Below are 18,367 nucleotides of genomic sequence, written 5' to 3'. Positions count from 1 at the left end.
GAGGGCCCATGTCTTTGGGAAAACAGAGTATTTTGGTGTTTTTACTGCTTTTTACATCTTTTACAGCAGAGTCACCCACAATCAGAGTTTGAGGCCCAGTCGTTAGCTTTCCCTGTAGCTTTTTACTTTTTGAATTGCTCTCAGTCCTTACCCTGCTGTGTGACGATGAGACGCAATCCAGGTCATCAGATGAAGGTCCAGTTTCCTGCAGCAGTGAAGCAAATCTGTTATACAGTTGCACACTCGGTTGTTGGGGAGGCATTTTGTTGCTAATTCTCCCTCTTGCAGCTGTACACGGCTGTGTCCTACTAAGTACAGGGGTTGAAGAGGCACTCTGCCTGGGAGTTAATGCAGGCCAGCCGTTTAAAGTATATCAGCCACTGTATGCCTACCATAACTATAAATAATTATATATATATATATGTATGTATATATATATATCAGGGCTCGACATTAACGGTTGCCCTTGGCAACCAAATTGTGACAATTGGCAACCTAATCATCAAACCTGGTTGATGTGATTCAATTCTTAAATCAGCCTAGTGATGGCATCAGATAAGACAACTATTATGCAGTAAGGTTGTGCTGCTGTTGAAATTACATTCATATTTTGTATTTTAAAAAGTACAAATATGGAGAGCCACTTAGCACAGACCTTTAAAGAGAGAGAGAGAGAGAGATGTGACCCTGTAATTACAGCTTTATCTCACCCAACAGATGTAAATATAACCTGTATGTCTGACAGCACAGCCAACAGCTAACGTAAAACAAAATCTATTAATGATTCCATGGTAAACCAGAGTTATTGCATGGGTTATGTTTTCCAGCTTCTTGTAATTTATTGTGCATGCTAGCTTATATTTACCAGTTGTTATTTTACCTTAATAAAATTGTGATATGTCATGCATGGGATTGGTACCATAGGGTTTAACCAAAATCTAAATGTAGCTATCAGCAACATTGTTTTGCATTAAGTTAGCAAACACTAGTCTGTTAACATGAATATTTGCAAGCCTCCAAGTTTGGTAGCAAATCTATGCATGATTCCATGGTAAACCAGAATTATTGCATTAGTTATGTTTTCCAGACTCTTGTCATTTATTGTACATGCTACCTTATATTTACCAGTTTTCAGCTCAGCAACCTCAGTTTTGCATATTCTAAGCTAGCTGTAAACCCCCATTTAGCTGCTACAGTCCCAGTTTTAGCCAACTCTAGCTGATCTGTTAACATGAATATTTGCAAGCCTCCAAGCACAGACGTCACACTTTAAATCCTACCTGTTGCCTTTCACCATCCACTTATTTAACTGCTGTCGCATCCCTTGACATGCCATCTCCTTTTCCGTCTTTTTTTTTCTTCTACTTTTAGCCCCCGACAGATTTAATGCTGCTTGTTGCTTTGACTTTGGTGGTGGGTCTGCTTGCTCGGGGTGGCTGTGGCTTCGATGGTAAAGCTGTCGCATACCAATCGGAAGGTTGCCGGTTCGAGCCCAGGCCATGAAATCCAATCTCAAAATGTCCTGGGGCCCCGAATTGCTCCAGATGCGCCATCGGTGTGTGAATGTGTCTATGTTTTGCTTTTTTATTGATAAGGGAAGAAATTCCACTAATTAACCCTGACAAAGCACACCTGTGAAGGTAAAACCATTTCAGGTGACTACCTCATGAAGCTCATTGAGAGAACACCAAGGGTTTGCAGAGTTATCAAAAAAAGCAAAGGGTGGCTACTTTGAGGAATCTAAAATATAAGACATGTTTTCAGTTATTTCACACTTTTTTGTTAAGTACATAATTCCATATGTGTTGATTCATAGTTTTGATGCCTTCAGTGAGAATCTAAAATGTAAATAGTCATGAAAATAAAGAAACACATTGAAGGAGAAGGTGTGTCCAAACTTTTGGCCTGTACTGTAGCAAGCCAGCTGCCTGCCTCTCTCCCATTTATTCCATGGCCAATCTATGGACAATGTCATAAGTCGCCCAGATGCCTAGAAGCAGGGACATGGACCACTCAGCTGTCAAGCACCACAGAGACTTAACAGTCCGACATCCTGGCACACCCCCAGTCGGCCCTCCCAGCTAACACCTACCACCAGTCATCCTAACCGACGATGCCTCATTGCAGACCTCCAGGCTCCCAAGTGGTCCCCTCTATAGATTGCTTGTAAGCAGGGGCATTTTTAAAGGTCCCATGGCATAAAAATTTCACTTTATGAGGTTTTTTAACGTTAATATGAGTTCCCCCCCAGCCTGCCTATGGTCCCCTAGTGGCTAGAAATGGTGATAGGTGTAAACCGAGTCCTGAGAATCCTGCTCTGCCTTTAAGAAAATGAAAGCTCAGATGGGACAATCTGGAATCTTGCTCTTATGACCTCATAAGGAGCAAGGTTACCTCCCCTTTCTCTGCTTTCCCTGCCCAGAGAATTTGGCTCACCCATGAGAGAGAGAGACACATCATGGCTTTCAAACAAGCAAAGTGGCAGTTGGTCAAGGTCACACCCCCACCCTCCACCTTGCCCCCCCTCTCTCCTCCTCAATAGCTACAGACACAGAAATGGCACAAGGAAAGCTCATTGTGGGACTGGCTCTAGTGGCTGTAATTCTGCACCAAGGCTGAATTTCAGGAAAGAGACCTCAGATATAGTATTAGGGGACCACTAAGGTCTATATAAAAGAGACTTCAGATACAGTATTAGGGGACCACTAAGGTCTATATAAAAGAGACTTCAGATACAGTATTAGGGGACCACTAAGGTCTATATAAAAGAGACTTCAGATACAGTATTAGGGGACCACTAAGGTCTATATAAAAGAGACTTCAGATACAGTATTAGGGGACCACTAAGGTCTATATAAAAGAGACTTCAGATACAGTATTAGGGGACCACTAAGGCAGTGATTTTCAACCACTGTGCCGGGGCACACTAGTGTGCCGTGAGAGATCGTCTTGTGTGCCGTGAGAAATTATCCGATTTTACTTAATTGGTCCAACAAAAGTTTTTATTGAGTTACTGCAAATGATTTGCCATTGTTGCGCATCTGTGGCTGCAATGTGACGACTGGCGGAGAACTTAAATACTATTCTGTGTCAGTAGGTGTCAGTATGGCGCAATAATGAGCTTGTTGATTTAAGACTACAGAAGTACTGCCACCTTTTGCGCGCGCATCCCGCAGTGACAGGATGTAAGCAGTAGGGCGGAGATCATCGATGTAAGCCTGCAACAGCAATGGATACATTTTTAAAAAGGAAAAATGCAGATTCTGATCTTATTAAGCTACAATGTGTCATTTTGTAACATTTTTGGTTGGTGGTGTGCCGCAGGATTTTTTTTTTTTATGTAAAAAATGTGCCGTGGCTCAAAAAAGGTTGAAAAACACTGCACTAAGGTTTATATAAAAGCATCCAAAGACCACCATGTCATGGGACCTTTAATATTCGAGGACATTCAAAACTTACTAAACCGTACCTCTGTCGGGGGCTCTGGATGATCCTTTCCTGCCACTTTTCATTTGATAAACAATGTCTATTTTGATGCTTTTTATGCATTCCGGCACCTTATTTTCATTCAAAGTACAACAAACCTGCCAACTGCATTTATAATACATTAGTATTAATTCATATTGCATTTTCATATAATACTCAATGACAAATACAATTAATATTGCTGAATTTTAATATTTAACATGATCAATGTAACGAGAGCCAATGATACAAATATAAATGTCATCACTTGGGTTCAGGGTTCAGATTTGCTAATAAAGAGTTGACAGTAACGTAAAATACAGAAAGAAGTCTACATGCCAGTTGTGATAAATTGATAATGTAAAATAAAAATGTTTATTTTGTATAAATACAGAAATTAGCCATTACATTGTTCAAGCTTTTTTTTTCCATGACAAACAGTGAATCTCTTTAACAGTAAAGAGACGTTTTGCTGTTATGGAAATAAGTGCACACGATGAATACCTTTCAACTATTCACATCCCTGCATGATTCCTTCAGAAGAAATGCCTGTACATTAGTACTCAATAGTAACTAAATTAGTAATCAGTGTTATTACATCAAATAATTTTGGCTGGACACAACAACCTTTTGAGGTGTTTAGAAATTTCTTTCATTTTTAGCCCATATATGAGTGGATTAAACAAAGAATGATACAAAATTGTTTGTAACATCATTATTAAGTGTGCAGTTTTGGAAAAATTGGATTCTACTCGAGCTATACTGATATCATATGCACATAAAATGGAGAAACTGATTAAAACCAACAAGTGGGGTAAACAGGTCTCTGCTGCTTTTTTCCTGACTTCTCTACAACTTCGATAAGTTACTATAAATATCTTGATGTATGTAAAGATTATGAAAAGCATAGGCAGAATTGAGAGATCCACTAAACTAACCACACCAAATATTGTTATTACTCTTGATGTCACACACTGAAGTTTGTAAATTGAATTGTTACAAAATATTCCTTTTAAAGTTAAGTCACTCAGTTTCGCTTTAGAACTCAATATTGTTGGGACTGCAATATGACACGCAGGCACAAGCCAAGCAAACAACAGGAAAACACTCACTGTGGTTTTTCTCATGATAGTGTGATATTGCAGAGGTTTACATATGGACACATATCTGTCATAGGCCATGGCTGACAACAATAAGAATTCAGAACCGCCAAAAGTATAAAATATATAAAATTGAAAGAGACAGGCTGAATAAGATATGATCTGTTTTTCAGATAAAAAGTCAATCAAAAGCTTTGGGTAGATATTAGTGCTGTAAACAACAGAGTTCAGTAACAAAGCTGCAATGAAAATATACATAGGCTCATGGAGGTTTTGGTGAACCCAGATAAGGTACACAATAATAGAATTACTGCAGATTATTAGAGTATATACTATGAACATAATAAAAAAATAAACATATCTGTATTTGTTAACTTCCACATGCCCATCCAGAGTTATATAAGTTACATTTGCCTCATTATCCATTAATGTTGCCTTCAACTAAATGTTTAAATGTTCAGTAATAAAACAAACTATTTTATAACAAGCATGCATTCCTAAAAAGAACTCTCACTTTCATGATAATACCAACATCCTACTTGTACTGTAATGTCTTACCCATTCATAGATACCTGACATTGAATGTCACCTGGTGTGTGTTCATTTCCAAAATTAAGAAAGTGAACTGTTTGAGTCTGTGGAAAGTTTTTATGAAATTGCTTTGCCCTCCAAGGATCTCATTAAACTTTCCACCAGTAGTTACTAATATATATATATATATATATATATATATATAATTTCATCAAACTCTGGAGGCCTGAAGTCACATCATTGTTTGAACTCTTTTTCTTGACCATTTGCTCCATTACGTCATCTTTCCAACTTAAAATATTGTCTGTGATCGTCCTGTCAAGACTTCAACCAGGAGACCGGGGTTTGTGTCTTGTTTGAAAATAACAGTAAACAGCGACATATTTTTAACGTCACGAAACAAAATGAACTACGTCACATTCTGCATCATTCTGCTTCTATGAGCTCCGTCACGGCTGGCAGCCCACAGCAGGGACTACCAAACGCTGCTGCCCTGACAGAGCTCCAGGGCCTGGAACTCCCCTCTTTCTGCTAGCTAAATGGCCCGTTGTGTGAGAGTGAAGAGCGTGGCCAGCGAGCTTGTTACACCAGCAATCTCTTACCATATGTTAACAACGTGTCCGATTTCAAGTTAATGCATATTTGTGGAGACTAGCTAGGTGTTTCATTAGCTGCGGCTGTCCCTTCTATCCTAGCTATATGTAGCTACAAATCACGGATAGTTAGCTTCATTTTCGGCCTAATTCGAGTATATTTACAGTTTGAATTTCGTCACGCCACTTACACAACATCTAACTAAATGTCTTATAAAGCTAACAACGGTGTCCGATTTCAAGTTAATGAATATTTGTGGAGAGTAGGTGTTTCGATAGCTGCAACTGTCCCTTCAATCCTAACTAGCTGTGTAGCTACAAATCATGGATAGTTAGCTTCATTTTCGGCATAATTCGAGTATATTTACAGTTTAAATTTCGTCACGCCACGTATACAACATCTACCTAAGGGTTTTATAAAGCTAACAATGGTGTCCGATTTCAAGTTAATGAATTTTTGTGAATTCCAGAGGAATTCTAAGAGGAGGCTAGCTAGCTCTCATTGATAGAGCTACATCCAGCCGCAGGCTCTATCAATGAGACTCGCAGACAAGCAGCGTTTATTTCCCCAATCGTTTGTTTAAATAACTCAACACATTATAATTACACACATTAAAAGATTAACTGGAACAGATTGCTGGCGTAACAAGCTCTCACTCACACACACCTGGCATTAGGAAGAGGGGAACTGCAGGCTCTAGAGCTCTGTCAGGGCAGCGGCGTTTAGTAGTCATTCACCCACAAAGCAGTGACTTTGCGTGGGTATGAAGTGCTGTGGGCTGCCAGTCTTGACGGAGCTCAATCGAGCTCACAGCAGGCCGGGGTCAGCCTGATAGCTGAAGGCTCTGGCTCCCATTCTACTTTTAGAGACTCTAGGAACCACAAGTAACTCTGCATTCTGGGAGCGCAGTGCTCTAGTGGGACAATAAGGTACTAAGAGCTGTTCTAGATAGGATGGTGCTTGACCATTTAGGGCTTTGTAGGTCAGGAGAAGGACTTTAAAGTCAATCCTGAATTTTACAGGAAGCCAATGCAGCGAAGCTAATACGGGAGAAATATGATCTCTTTTCTTAGTTCTTGTCAGAACACGCGCTGCAGCATTCTGGATCAGCTGAAGAGTCTTAAGGGACTTATTTGAGCAACCTGACAGTAGGGAATTACAATAGTCCAGCCTGGAAGTAACGAATGCATGGACTAGTTTTTCAGTATCGTTTTGAGACAGGATATTCCTAATTTTGGCAATGTTACGAAGATGAAAAAAGGCTGTTCTCGATGTTTGTTTTAGATGGGCGTTAAAGGATATATCCTGATCAAAAATAACTCCTAAATTTCTGACAGTAGTGCTGGACAATACCATCTAGACTAGCTATGTCTTTAGATAATGAAGTTCGGAGGTGTTCAGGGCCCAGCACAATAACTTCAGTTTTGTTAGAGTTTAACATCAGAAAATAGTAGGTCATCCAGGATTTTATATCTTTAATGCATGCTTGAAGTTTAGCTAACTGACTGGTTTCGTGTGGTTTGATTTACAAGTATAATTGGGTGTCATCCGCATAACAGTGAAAGTTAATTGGGTGTTTCCTAATAATATTACCAAGAGGATGCATATATAAGGAGAATAGAATTGGTCCCAGCACTGAGCCTTGTGGAATGCCATGGTTAACTTTAGCGTACTTGGAGGATTTATCATTATAATTTACAAATTGAGATCGATCAGAGAAATAGGACTTAAACCAGCTTAGTGCGATTCCTTTAATGCCGACAAGTGTTCCAATCTCTGTAACAGGATTTTCAGGTCTAGTCGTTCTTTCTAGCTGTCCTGCATTGAAAGGTGAACTGTTAGAAGTTGAGGGCAAAAGGTGATGGATTTTATCTCTAATTGTTATAATTTTATCATTAAAGAAGCTCATGAAGTCATCGCTACTCAGAGCTAGAGGAATAGATGGCTCAGCAGAGCTGTGACTATCTGTCAGCCTGGCTACAGTGCTGAAAAGAAACCTTGGGTTGTTCTTGTTTTCTTCTATTAATGATGAGTAATAGTCTGATCTGGCATGTCTGAGGGCCTTCCTATAGGTTTTCAGACTGTCTTGCCAATCCAAACGAGATTCTTCCACTTTGGTGGAACGCCATTTACTTTCAAGTTTTCGCGAGATTTGCTTTAATTTACGAGTTTGGGAGTTATACCAAGGTGCAAGATTCCTTTGCTTCATCGTCTTCTTTTTGAGGGGAGCAACAGAGTCTAAAGTAGTCCGTAGGTAGGCCGTAGCACCATCTACACAAGTGTCAATTTGAGAGGGACTAAAGTTTACATAAAGGTCCTCTGTTGTATTAAAGCTGCTGTAGGTAAGATTGTGAAGATCCAGGACTTTGCAAACAAATTTGAACATCGACAACTTCTCAGTACCTCCCCCCTTTCTGCTGCAGCCCAAACCGTCTCCTAACCCCCTCCCACACAAGGGAGTTTGACAGAACTGCCGGCCGGCATGTCAGACAACTAAACACTAACACAATGTTTACTCACCAACCGTAAAACGATGCTAACTAGCAAGCTAGCGTTAGCCATTTCAGCATCATATCGACCGACCACTGTGCAAACGTTACTATTATCCTCACCAACGTAGCTTTGTGGACTTTTGACTACTAATAACCAAGTGAAAGATAAATAATTTATGGTAATTATGTTACCTGTCGAGAAGAAATGTGGCTACATCTACATCGTTCTTCAGATCTTTAAAATCCTGGAGCTCACGCCACCTCTGAAAAGCCTCTCCAATATTCACCCGAGTTTAGGGAAACTTTTCTGCAGCTTGTGCGCAGGGAGGGGGGATGGGAAAACGCTCTTATATGCGTGTGCGTGCCCGAGGTGTTTTTTGAATAAAGTTTACCTCCTCGCTTACTTTATATAGCTGACAGGATCATAATGTGGCATTATGTGACGACTTCAAAGTCGTTACGTTCTCTTTTTTGCGTTAGGGTGAGCAATGACACTAGCATGTTTTGACTCGTGATGGTGCCTGATATTAGCATCCTGAGGACATTTGGGGCTTTGCCCCAACCTCTGTTGCTGAATCCTGACCAGTCAAATGTTTTTTTTATAAACAAGCTCTAATTTGAGGCTTTTTATGCACTGTGGTACCTTATTTACATTCTAAGCGCACAACAAAATTCCCAGTGTGAATCAATTTATTTTCACTGTGAATAAGAAAATGGTCAGATGGCCACGGACACCCTCATAAGTTGAGCATCAATATTAAAGTCATAGCTTGAAGTGAAAAATGATTTACTCCTGAGTCACAAAAACAACTTAGTTTGCTAATTACATTTATGACAAAGTAAAATACAGAAAAGGTCTACAAATCAGCTTTTACATTGTTCTAAATAAAGACACCTTGCTGTTCCCATAACAAACAGTAAAGAGTCTCTTTAACAGTAAATACACAGTACTGTGTATTTACAAACAGTCCATAACAGTGCTGTTTGTTATGGAAATAAGTACGTACATTAAATACCTTTCAACAATTCACATCTAAGTATGATAATTTCATAAGAAGTGACTGTACATTAGTATTAAGTGTTATTACATCAAATACATTTGACTGGACAGAGCAATCTTTTGAGGTGTTTAGAAATTTCTTTCATTTTGAGCCCGTATATGAGTGGGTTGAACAAAGGATGATACAAAAAATTTTGTAACGTCATTATTAAGCGTGTAGTTTTAGGAAAATTTGATTCTACTCGTGCTATACTGATATCATATGCACTCAAAATGGAGAAACTGATTAAAACCAACAGGTGGGGTAAACAGGTCTCTGCAGCTTTTTTCCTGACTTCTCTACAACTTCGATAGGTTATTATAAATATGTTGATATATGTAAAGATTATGAAAAGCATAGGCAAAATTGAGAGATCTATTAAACAGACTACACCATGAATAGTAATTACTCTTGATGTTACACATTGAAGTTTGTAAATTGAATTGTTACAAAATATTCCTTTTAAAGTTAAGTCACACAGTTTTGTTTCAGCACTCAGTATTGTTAGGACTGCAACATGACACGCAGGCACAAGCCAAGCAAACAACAGGAAAATACCCACTGTGGTTTTTGTCATGATATTTGGATATTGCAGAGGTTTACATATGGACACATATCTGTCGTAGGCCATGGCTGACAACAGTAAGAATTCAGAACTGCCAAAACTATAAAATATGTAAAATTGAAAGAGACAGGCTGAATAAGATATGATCTGTTTTTCAGATAAAAAGTCAATCAAAAGCTTTGGGTAGATATTAGTGCTGTAAACAACAGAGTTCAGTAACAAAGCTGCAATGAAAATGTACATAGGCTCATGGAGGTTTTGTTGAACCCAGATAATGTACACAATAGTAGAATTACTGCAGATTATTAGAGTATATACTATGAACATAATACAAAAATAAACATATCTGTATTTGTTAACTTCCACATGCCCATCCAGAGTTATATAAGTTACATTTGCCTCATTATCCATTAATGTTGCCTTCAACTAAATGTTTTGAAAATGTTTAGATGTAATAAAAAAAGCAATTTTATAACAAGCGTGCATGAATTCCTAAAAAGAACTCTCACTTTCATGATAACACCAACATCCAAGTTGTACTGTAGTGTCTTACCCATTCATAGATACCTGACCTTGAATGTTACCTGGTGTGTGTTCATTTCCAAAATTAAGAAAGTGAACTGTTTGAGTCTGTGGAAAGTTTTATGAAATTACTTTGCCCTCCAAGGAGCTCATTAAACTTTCCACCAATAGTTACTAATATATAAAGTACTTCATTAACCTCTGGAGGCCTGAAGTCACATCACTCTTTGGCCTCTTTTTCTTTACTATTTGCTCCATTACGTAATATTTCCAACTTAAAATATTGTCTGTGATAGTCCTGTCAAGACTTTAACCCAGGAGACTGGGGTCTGTGTCTTGTTTGAAAATAAAAGTAAAGAGCGACATATTTTTAACTTTTTAACAAAATGAACTACGTCACATTCTGCATCACTTGCGTAAAACAGAAGTGAGGTAACTTAACAAATGTAAAGATTGTAACTCCACCTACAATCTTTCCCTAACCCCAAATGGTTTTACCCTGCACGATATAAAAGTGACATCAAGGGGCCCTGACGAAGCGTCAGAAGTTGGAAGTGAGATTTGGGCCTAAGAAATATGCCCTTGTTCAATAAAAGACAATTAATGGTAGCAACCTGGTCCAGATTACCTACAACCAATATCAGCCATTGCAATCCAGTCCAATTAAGATGGCATTAAAGTGATGGTTCGGAGTAATTTCACCATGACCTCGAGCCAAACACCCCCCCAGAAGCTTTTTTCACCTGGGTCTTACATTGGGAGAGATAGCGTAGAGTAGCGTTAGCCGCTGAATAGCTTAGCGCAGAGGCTAATGGATCCGAAGTGTCTCTTAACATTACCCCACTAATAATGCCCGAAATGATACCAAAGGTCTACACTAGTATATATAGGTTATGCACTCATAAAACGATGGATTGGAAAGTTTGTAAGTACACCAGAAGGTTATGTAAATAACACTTGCCTGCTGGCTTCTGCTCTCTGTTGTTGTTGCTGCTGTAAGACGAGTGCTTAGGGACATCTACAAATTACAACACCGAAAGAGATGCAACAAAAATTTTTTTAATTTAACTTATTTTTTAAAGTAAGTGCTGTAGTAAATAACCGGGAGACAAGTAATAATTGAGGTAAGTTTGGAGACATTACCTTATTTAATCATTAAATTAATAACTATTTTTGTTGCATCTCTTTTCGTTGTTGTAATTTGTAGATGTCCCTAAGCACTCTTACGCCCGGTAGTAAGAGCAGCAGCAGCAGCAGAGAGCGAAGCCAGCAGGCAAGTGTTATTTACATAAACTTCTGGTGTACTTACAAATTTTACAATCCATCGTTTTTAAGATGCATAACCTATTTCTACTGTAGACGTTTGGTATCATTTTGGGCTATAGTGGGTAATGTGAACCCGAGAATCCATCACGCCTCGCGCTAAGCTAACGCTGCGATAACGCGCTTCACGCGTAACGGCTCCCAATGTTCGACCCAGGTGAAAAAAGCTTCTGGGGGGTGTTTGGCTCGAGATCATGGTGCAAAGGACCCTAGGGTGAAATTACTCCGAACCATCACTTTAATCAATGCAAGGTCAGTGAAAACTAGGCTTAACCCTCGCAGTCGCTGCTCCCACCCTCTGGCACTATCTTCTCCTAGTTATAAAAATGCAGTCAGTCAATGGTTTTAAGAAGCTGTTAAAAACAAATCTGTTTCATAAGCACTTTGTCTTGTAAAGTTTTTTGTGCCTCCTGTGTAGTTTCTATTTTTGAGTGTTTACCTACTTCTTCTGTCTTTCCTTTTTGTAGGAGAATTTTACCAACTGAAGTGCAGAATGCCATTAATGAATTAAATGTAAACAGTAGTACTTGATGGGCTTGATGGATAGAAAACAGGTTTATTAAACTATCTTCCCATATTTTATGTATCCACTGCTGATGTATCAACATCTTTATTTCATGTGCGTTACTAGCCATCTGGGAATGTGCATTCATCTTCAACAATCAATTCATAATCAACTTTCATATTATCTCAGGGTCAACAATATCCTATCACCACTCCACAACTACCGCCCTACTTAAATTTACCAATGATTTGTTCTGTGCTGCAGATAATGGTAAACCCCCAGGTGCCATCTTTATTGATTTAACTAAAGCTTTTGATTTTGTTGATTACCATCTCATTTAGATAAGCTTCATGCTATCTGAAAATGCAGTTCTGTAGTTCAATTAATATTTGCGTAACAGAAACAATGTGTCAACCTAAACATAAGTAAATCTCATCTCTTAATTTAACTGGGACGTGTGCCCCTGGGCTCAACATTGGGACCACTCCCATTCTCTTTTCATGTGAATAATTTATCATCAATTTTCATTACCTGTTTTGTACAACATTATGCTGATGACACTGTTTTATTTATATATATATATATATATATATATATATATATATATCAGCCCGGTCTCATGGCAGTTCGTGTAAATGTTATTGTAATCTATTGATACGTGTTCACTGAGACGTTTTTGTCGGTTTTTACGTGGCGGACAACACGACAATGTGAAGTAATGTAATTCAATGGGAAGCATATTTTGTTGCCACAGCACGAAAATGGTAGGGAGTAATATAAAAAGCCGAAAATCCGCGTAGGGAGGTTGGTCGGGGTGGTGGATGGGTCAAACAACACAGGACTTTCACCCGGGCGAGCGGGGATCGCGTCCCGTGTGTGGTGCTTTGTTTGCCGTTTTGTCCCGCGTGTTACTGTGGCGCGTCTCCCGGCATTTAAGGCGCTCTTTCCCCGTAAGGTTTTTCCTAAACCCAACCTCCGCCATCCCATTTTGGTGGCCGCCCCCCAGCGGGCGCTCGCGGGTGCCTCCCGCTTATGGAGCGTGCTGCTCGCCGCCTTTCCCCAAGAAAATAACTTGACATTTACACATAAAAAACGAGAAAAATAACGTGACATTTACACATAAGAAACGAGAAAAATGTCTACGTGAACACGAGAAGAATAACGTCACATTTACACGTAAAAAACGAGAAAAACGTCTCCGTGAACACATCAATAGATTAAGAATAACGTTGACATTTACACGAACTGCCGTGAGACTGGGTTGTATATATATATATATATATATACTTCAGTTTTGACAACCAGAAATTCAAGTTTCTCTTCAATCTGATTTCATCATCTTACAAGTTTGGCTTTTACATAATACACTATTGCTCAACAAAACAAAGTCTAATATTATGATCTTTGGTATCAAACAGAAACTCAAATCCGAACTTGGGCCTGTGTAATAACCTTTAATGTTGAAAATCCTCTGCATAAAGTTGATAGGATTAAATATCTTCGTGAATGGCTTGATTCCGAACTATCATTCAAATCACACATTGAACATGTGTTACAAAAAGTGAACTTTGGAATTTATTAAACAATTTGCAAAAGAGCTTTTAAGTTTAAAGCTCCAGCAGATTGGAATCATTTGCCTGTTGGTTGAAGATCCATTTCCATACTTGGTATGTTTAAGCATGCCCTGTCTTTTCACTTTAAGATGGAATGCTATTGTTATTAAGGAAGCTGTCGCTGTTTTTATAATGTTTATACCTGACTGTATTTGGTGATCCATTCGCACTCTAATGTTTATTTATTTATTTATACTGTGGTTGTAATGTTTTGATCAACCTAATGTATGTTCTGATGTCTTTTTTAGTTTTTTCCTGTTTTATGTATGTTGCATTGATTTTTTTTGTGCTATATGCTGGGACCCCCTTGAAAATGAAATTATACATCTCAAAGGGTTTATCCTAATAACTAAATTTGAACTAACTTCTGTGTTGACCTTTTATTTTTTAGTTTGTATTATTAATTTGTTTTGTTTTTTCCAGCATCATCGTCTATTTTCTTTGTACTTTCTATTTTTTGTTCAGTGTTGCTGTACAGCACCTTGTCACCCTTGATTTGAAATGTGTTTTATAAATAAAGTTTTTTGTTTTTTTGATGGTGCCTGATATTAGCATCCTGTGGAGATTAGGGGCTTTGCCCCCAACCTCTGTTACGGGGAATCCTGCCCAGTCAAATATTATTTTTTATAAACAAGCTCTAATTTGAGGCTTTTTATGCACGTTTTCTGGTACCTTATTTACATTCTAAGTACAACAAAATTCCCAGTGTGAATCACTGTATTTCCATTGTGAATAAGAAAATGGTCAGGTGGCCACCGGACATCAATATTAAAGTCATAGCTTGAAGTGAAAAATAAGGATTTACTCCTGAGTCAGAATGTGTTACAGTGAAAGACAAGCATATATATATATATATATATATATATATTTATTCTTTTTTTGACCATTTGCTCCATTACGTAATCTTTCCAATTTAAAATATTGTCGGTTGTAGTCCTGGCGAGACTTTCACCCAGGAGACCGGGGTATGTGTCTTGTTTGAAGAATAAAAGTTAACAGCGACATATTTTTATCTTTACGAAACAAAATGAACTACATCACATTCTGCCTCAGTTGCATAAAACAGAAAAGTGAGGTAACATAACAAATGTAAAGATTTTAGCCCCACCTACAGTCTTTCCCTAACCCCAAGCGGTTTTACCCTGCATGATAAAAATGACGCCAAGGGGTCCTGAGCAAGTGTGTTTAAATGACGCCAAAGAGGTACCCAGAGAGTTAAAAAGTGACATCAAGGGGTCCTGACCAAGCCTCAGAATTTCACAAGTTGGGAGGGAGAAGTTGCGTCATCACAAACTTCAGGCCTAAGAAATGTGCTCTGGTTCATAAATCCACAATAAATGGTAGCAACCTGGTCCAGATTACCTACAACCATTATCAGCCATTGTAATCCAGCCCAATTAAGATGGCATTAATCAACACAAGTTCAGTGAAATCTAGGCTTAACCTTCGCAGTGGCTGCTCCCACCCTCTGGAACTATCTTCCCCTAATTATGAAAATGCAGAGTTAGTCGATGTTTTTAAGAAGCTGTTCAAATCTGTTTCATAAGCACATTGTTATTAAGGAAGCTGTCACTGTTTTTATAATGTTTATACCTGACTGTATTTGGTGATCCACTCACACTCTAATGTTTATTGATTTATTCATACGGTGGTTGTGATGTTTTAACCCACCTAATGTATGTGTTGATGTTTTTTTTTTTTTTTTTTACAGTTTTATGTATGTTGCATTGGTTTTTTTTGTGCTATATGTTGGGAACCCCTTGAAAATGAGATGATACATCTCAAGGTGTTTATATTAATAACTAAATTTAAACTAACTTCTGTGTTGACCTTATTTTGTATCATTATTTTGTTTGTTGTTTTTTTCAGTGTCATCTATTTTTTTTTTTTACTTTCTAATTTTTATTCAGTGTTGCTGTACAGCACCTTCTCACCTTTGATTTGAAATGTGTTTTATAAATAAATTTTACCTCCTTGCTTACTTTTTGCACCTGACAGGATCGTAATGTGGTATTATATGATGACCTCAAACTCATAACATTCTCTTTTTTTGCGTTAGGGTTAGCAATGACACTACCATGTTTTGACTCGTGATGGCGCCTGATATTAGCATCCTGAGGACATTTGGGGCTTTGCCCCCAACCTCTGTTGCGGAATCCTGCCCAATCAAATGTTTTTTTTATAAACAAGCTCTAATTTGAGGCTTTTTTTATGCACTGTGGTACCTTATTTACATTCTAAGTACAACAAAATTCCCAGTGTGAATCAATTTATTTTCATTGTGAATAGGAAAATGGTCAGATGGCCACAGGACACCCTCAAAAGTTGAGCATCAATATTAAAGTCATAGCTTGAAGTGAAAAATAAGGATTTACTCCTGAGTCAGAATGTGTTACACTGAAAGACAAAACAACAGCAGTTAACACCAAATATCATTGTTAATCAAAACAACTTAGTTTTCTAATTACATTTATGACAAAGTAAAATACAGAAAAATCTACAAATCAGCTATTACATTGTTCTAAATCAAGACACCTTTCTGTTGCCATAACAAACAGTAAAGAGTCTCTTTAACAGTAAATACACAGTACTGTGTATTTACAACAGTCCATAACAGTGCTGTTTGTTATGGAAATAAGTACGTACATTAAATACCTTTCAACAATTCACATCTAAGCATGATTATTTCAGAAGAAGTGACTGTACATTAGTAATCAGTGTTATTACATCAAATAAATTTGACTGGACAGAGCAATCTTTTGATCTGTTTAGAAATTTCTTTCATTTTGAGCCCGTATATGAGTGGGTTGAACAAAGGATGATACAACATTTTTTGTAACGTCATTATTAAGCGTGCAGTTTTAGGAAAATTGGATTCTACTCGAGCTATAGTGATATCATATGTAGTCAAAATGGATAAACTGATTAAAACCAACAGGTGGGGTAAACAGGTCTCTGCAGCTTTTTTCCTGACTTCTCTACAACTTCGATAGGTTATTATAAATATCTTGGTGTATGTAAAGATTATGAAAAGCATAGGCAAAATTGAGAGATCTATTAAAGAGACTACACCATGAATAGTAATTACTCTTGATGTTACACATTGAAGTTTGTAAATTGAATTGCTACAAAATATTCCTTTTAAAGTTAAGTCACACAGTTTTGTTTCAGCACTCAATATTGTTAGGACTGCAACATGACACGCAGGCACAAGCCAAGCAAACAACAGGAAAATACTCACTGTGGTTTTCCTCATGATAGTGTGATATTGCAGAGGTTTACATATGGACACATATCTGTCATAGGCCATAGCTGACAACAGTAAGAATTCAGAACCGCCAAAACTATAATATATATAAAATTGAAAGAGACAGGCTGAATAAGATATGATCTGTTTTTCAGATAAAAAGTCAATCAAAAGCTTTGGGTAGATATTAGTGCTGTAAACAACAGAGTTCAGTAACAAAGCTGCAATGAAAATATACATAGGCTCATGGAGGTTTTGGTGAACCCAGATAATGTACACAATAGTAGAATTACTGCAGATTATTAGAGTATATACTATGAACATAATACAAAAATAAACATATCTGTATTTGTTAACTTCTACGTGCCCATCCAGAGTTATATAAGTTACATTTGCCTCATTATCCATTAATGTTGCCTTCAACTAAATGTTTTGAAAATGTTTAGATGTAATAAAAAAAGCAATTTTATAACAAGCGTGCATGAATTCCTAAAAAGAACTCTCACTTTCATGATAACACCAACATCCAAGTTGTACTGTAGTGTCTTACCCATTCATAGATACCTGACCTTGAATGTTACCTGGTGTGTGTTCATTTCCAAAATTAAGAAAGTGAACTGTTTGAGTCTGTGGAAAGTTTTATGAAATTACTTTTGCCCTCCAAGGAGCTCATTAAACTTTCCACCAATAGTTACTAATATATAAAGTACTTCATTAACCTCTGGAGGCCTGAAGTCACATCATTCTAACTTCTGTGTTGACCTTTTTATTTTTTAGTTTGTATTATTAATTTGTTTTGTTTTTTCCAGCATCATCGTCTATTTTCTTTGTACTTTCTATTTTTTGTTCAGTGTTGCTGTACAGCACCTTGTCACCCTTGATTTGAAATGTGTTTTATAAATAAAGTTTACCTCCTTGCTTACTTTTTGTAGCTGACAAGATCGTAATGTGGCATTATATGACTTCAAAGTCATAACATTCTCTTTTATTGCGTTAGGGTTAGCAATGACACTAGCATGTGTTGACTCGTGATGGTGCGTGATATGAGCATCCTGAGGACATTTGGGGCCCCCAACCTCTGTTGCGGAATCCTGCCCAGTCAAATATTTTTTTTTTATAAACAAGCTCTAATTTGAGGCTTTTTTATGCACTCTGGTACCTTATTTACATTCTAAGTACAACAAAATTCCCAGTGTGAATCACTGTATTTTCATTGTGAATAAGAAAATGGTCAGGTGGCCACCAGACATCAATATTAAAGTCATAGCTTGAAGTGAAAAATAAGGATTTACTCCTGAGTCAGAATGTGTTACAGTGAAAGACAAGCATATATATATATATATATATATATATATATATATATATATATA

At 37.6% G+C, this 18,367-nt stretch overlaps 3 protein-coding genes across 3 annotated transcripts; all 3 read right to left on the bottom strand.

The window, feature by feature from the left end:
* Positions 1-4,064: 4,064 nt before the first annotated feature.
* LOC120570528 (olfactory receptor 6K3-like) lies at positions 4,065-4,991 on the bottom strand. Its single transcript, XM_039818920.1, has one exon. The coding sequence runs from the start codon at positions 4,989-4,991 to the stop codon at positions 4,065-4,067; it is 927 nt and encodes a 308-aa protein (XP_039674854.1).
* A 4,280-nt stretch (positions 4,992-9,271) lies between these two features.
* Positions 9,272-10,198, bottom strand: LOC120569417 (olfactory receptor 142-like). The gene has a single exon (XM_039817288.1). It carries the CDS (start codon positions 10,196-10,198, stop codon positions 9,272-9,274), a length of 927 nt encoding a protein of 308 aa, XP_039673222.1.
* Positions 10,199-16,478: 6,280 nt separating this feature from the next.
* Positions 16,479-17,405, bottom strand: LOC120569416 (olfactory receptor 13C2-like). Its single transcript, XM_039817287.1, has one exon. It carries the CDS (start codon positions 17,403-17,405, stop codon positions 16,479-16,481), a length of 927 nt encoding a protein of 308 aa, XP_039673221.1.
* Between the last annotated feature and the right edge of the window lie 962 nt (positions 17,406-18,367).

Source organism: Perca fluviatilis, chromosome 12 (assembly GCF_010015445.1).
Source record: "Perca fluviatilis chromosome 12, GENO_Pfluv_1.0, whole genome shotgun sequence".
Classification (NCBI taxonomy): domain Eukaryota; kingdom Metazoa; phylum Chordata; class Actinopteri; order Perciformes; family Percidae; genus Perca; species Perca fluviatilis.
This window is presented reverse-complemented; position numbering and strand designations above follow the sequence as displayed.

Coding starts and splice junctions, on each gene's coding strand:
- LOC120569417 (XM_039817288.1), bottom strand. CDS start 10,198: ATGGATAATGAGGCAAATGTAACTTATATAACTCTGGATGGGCATGTG.
- LOC120570528 (XM_039818920.1), bottom strand. CDS start 4,991: ATGGATAATGAGGCAAATGTAACTTATATAACTCTGGATGGGCATGTG.
- LOC120569416 (XM_039817287.1), bottom strand. CDS start 17,405: ATGGATAATGAGGCAAATGTAACTTATATAACTCTGGATGGGCACGTA.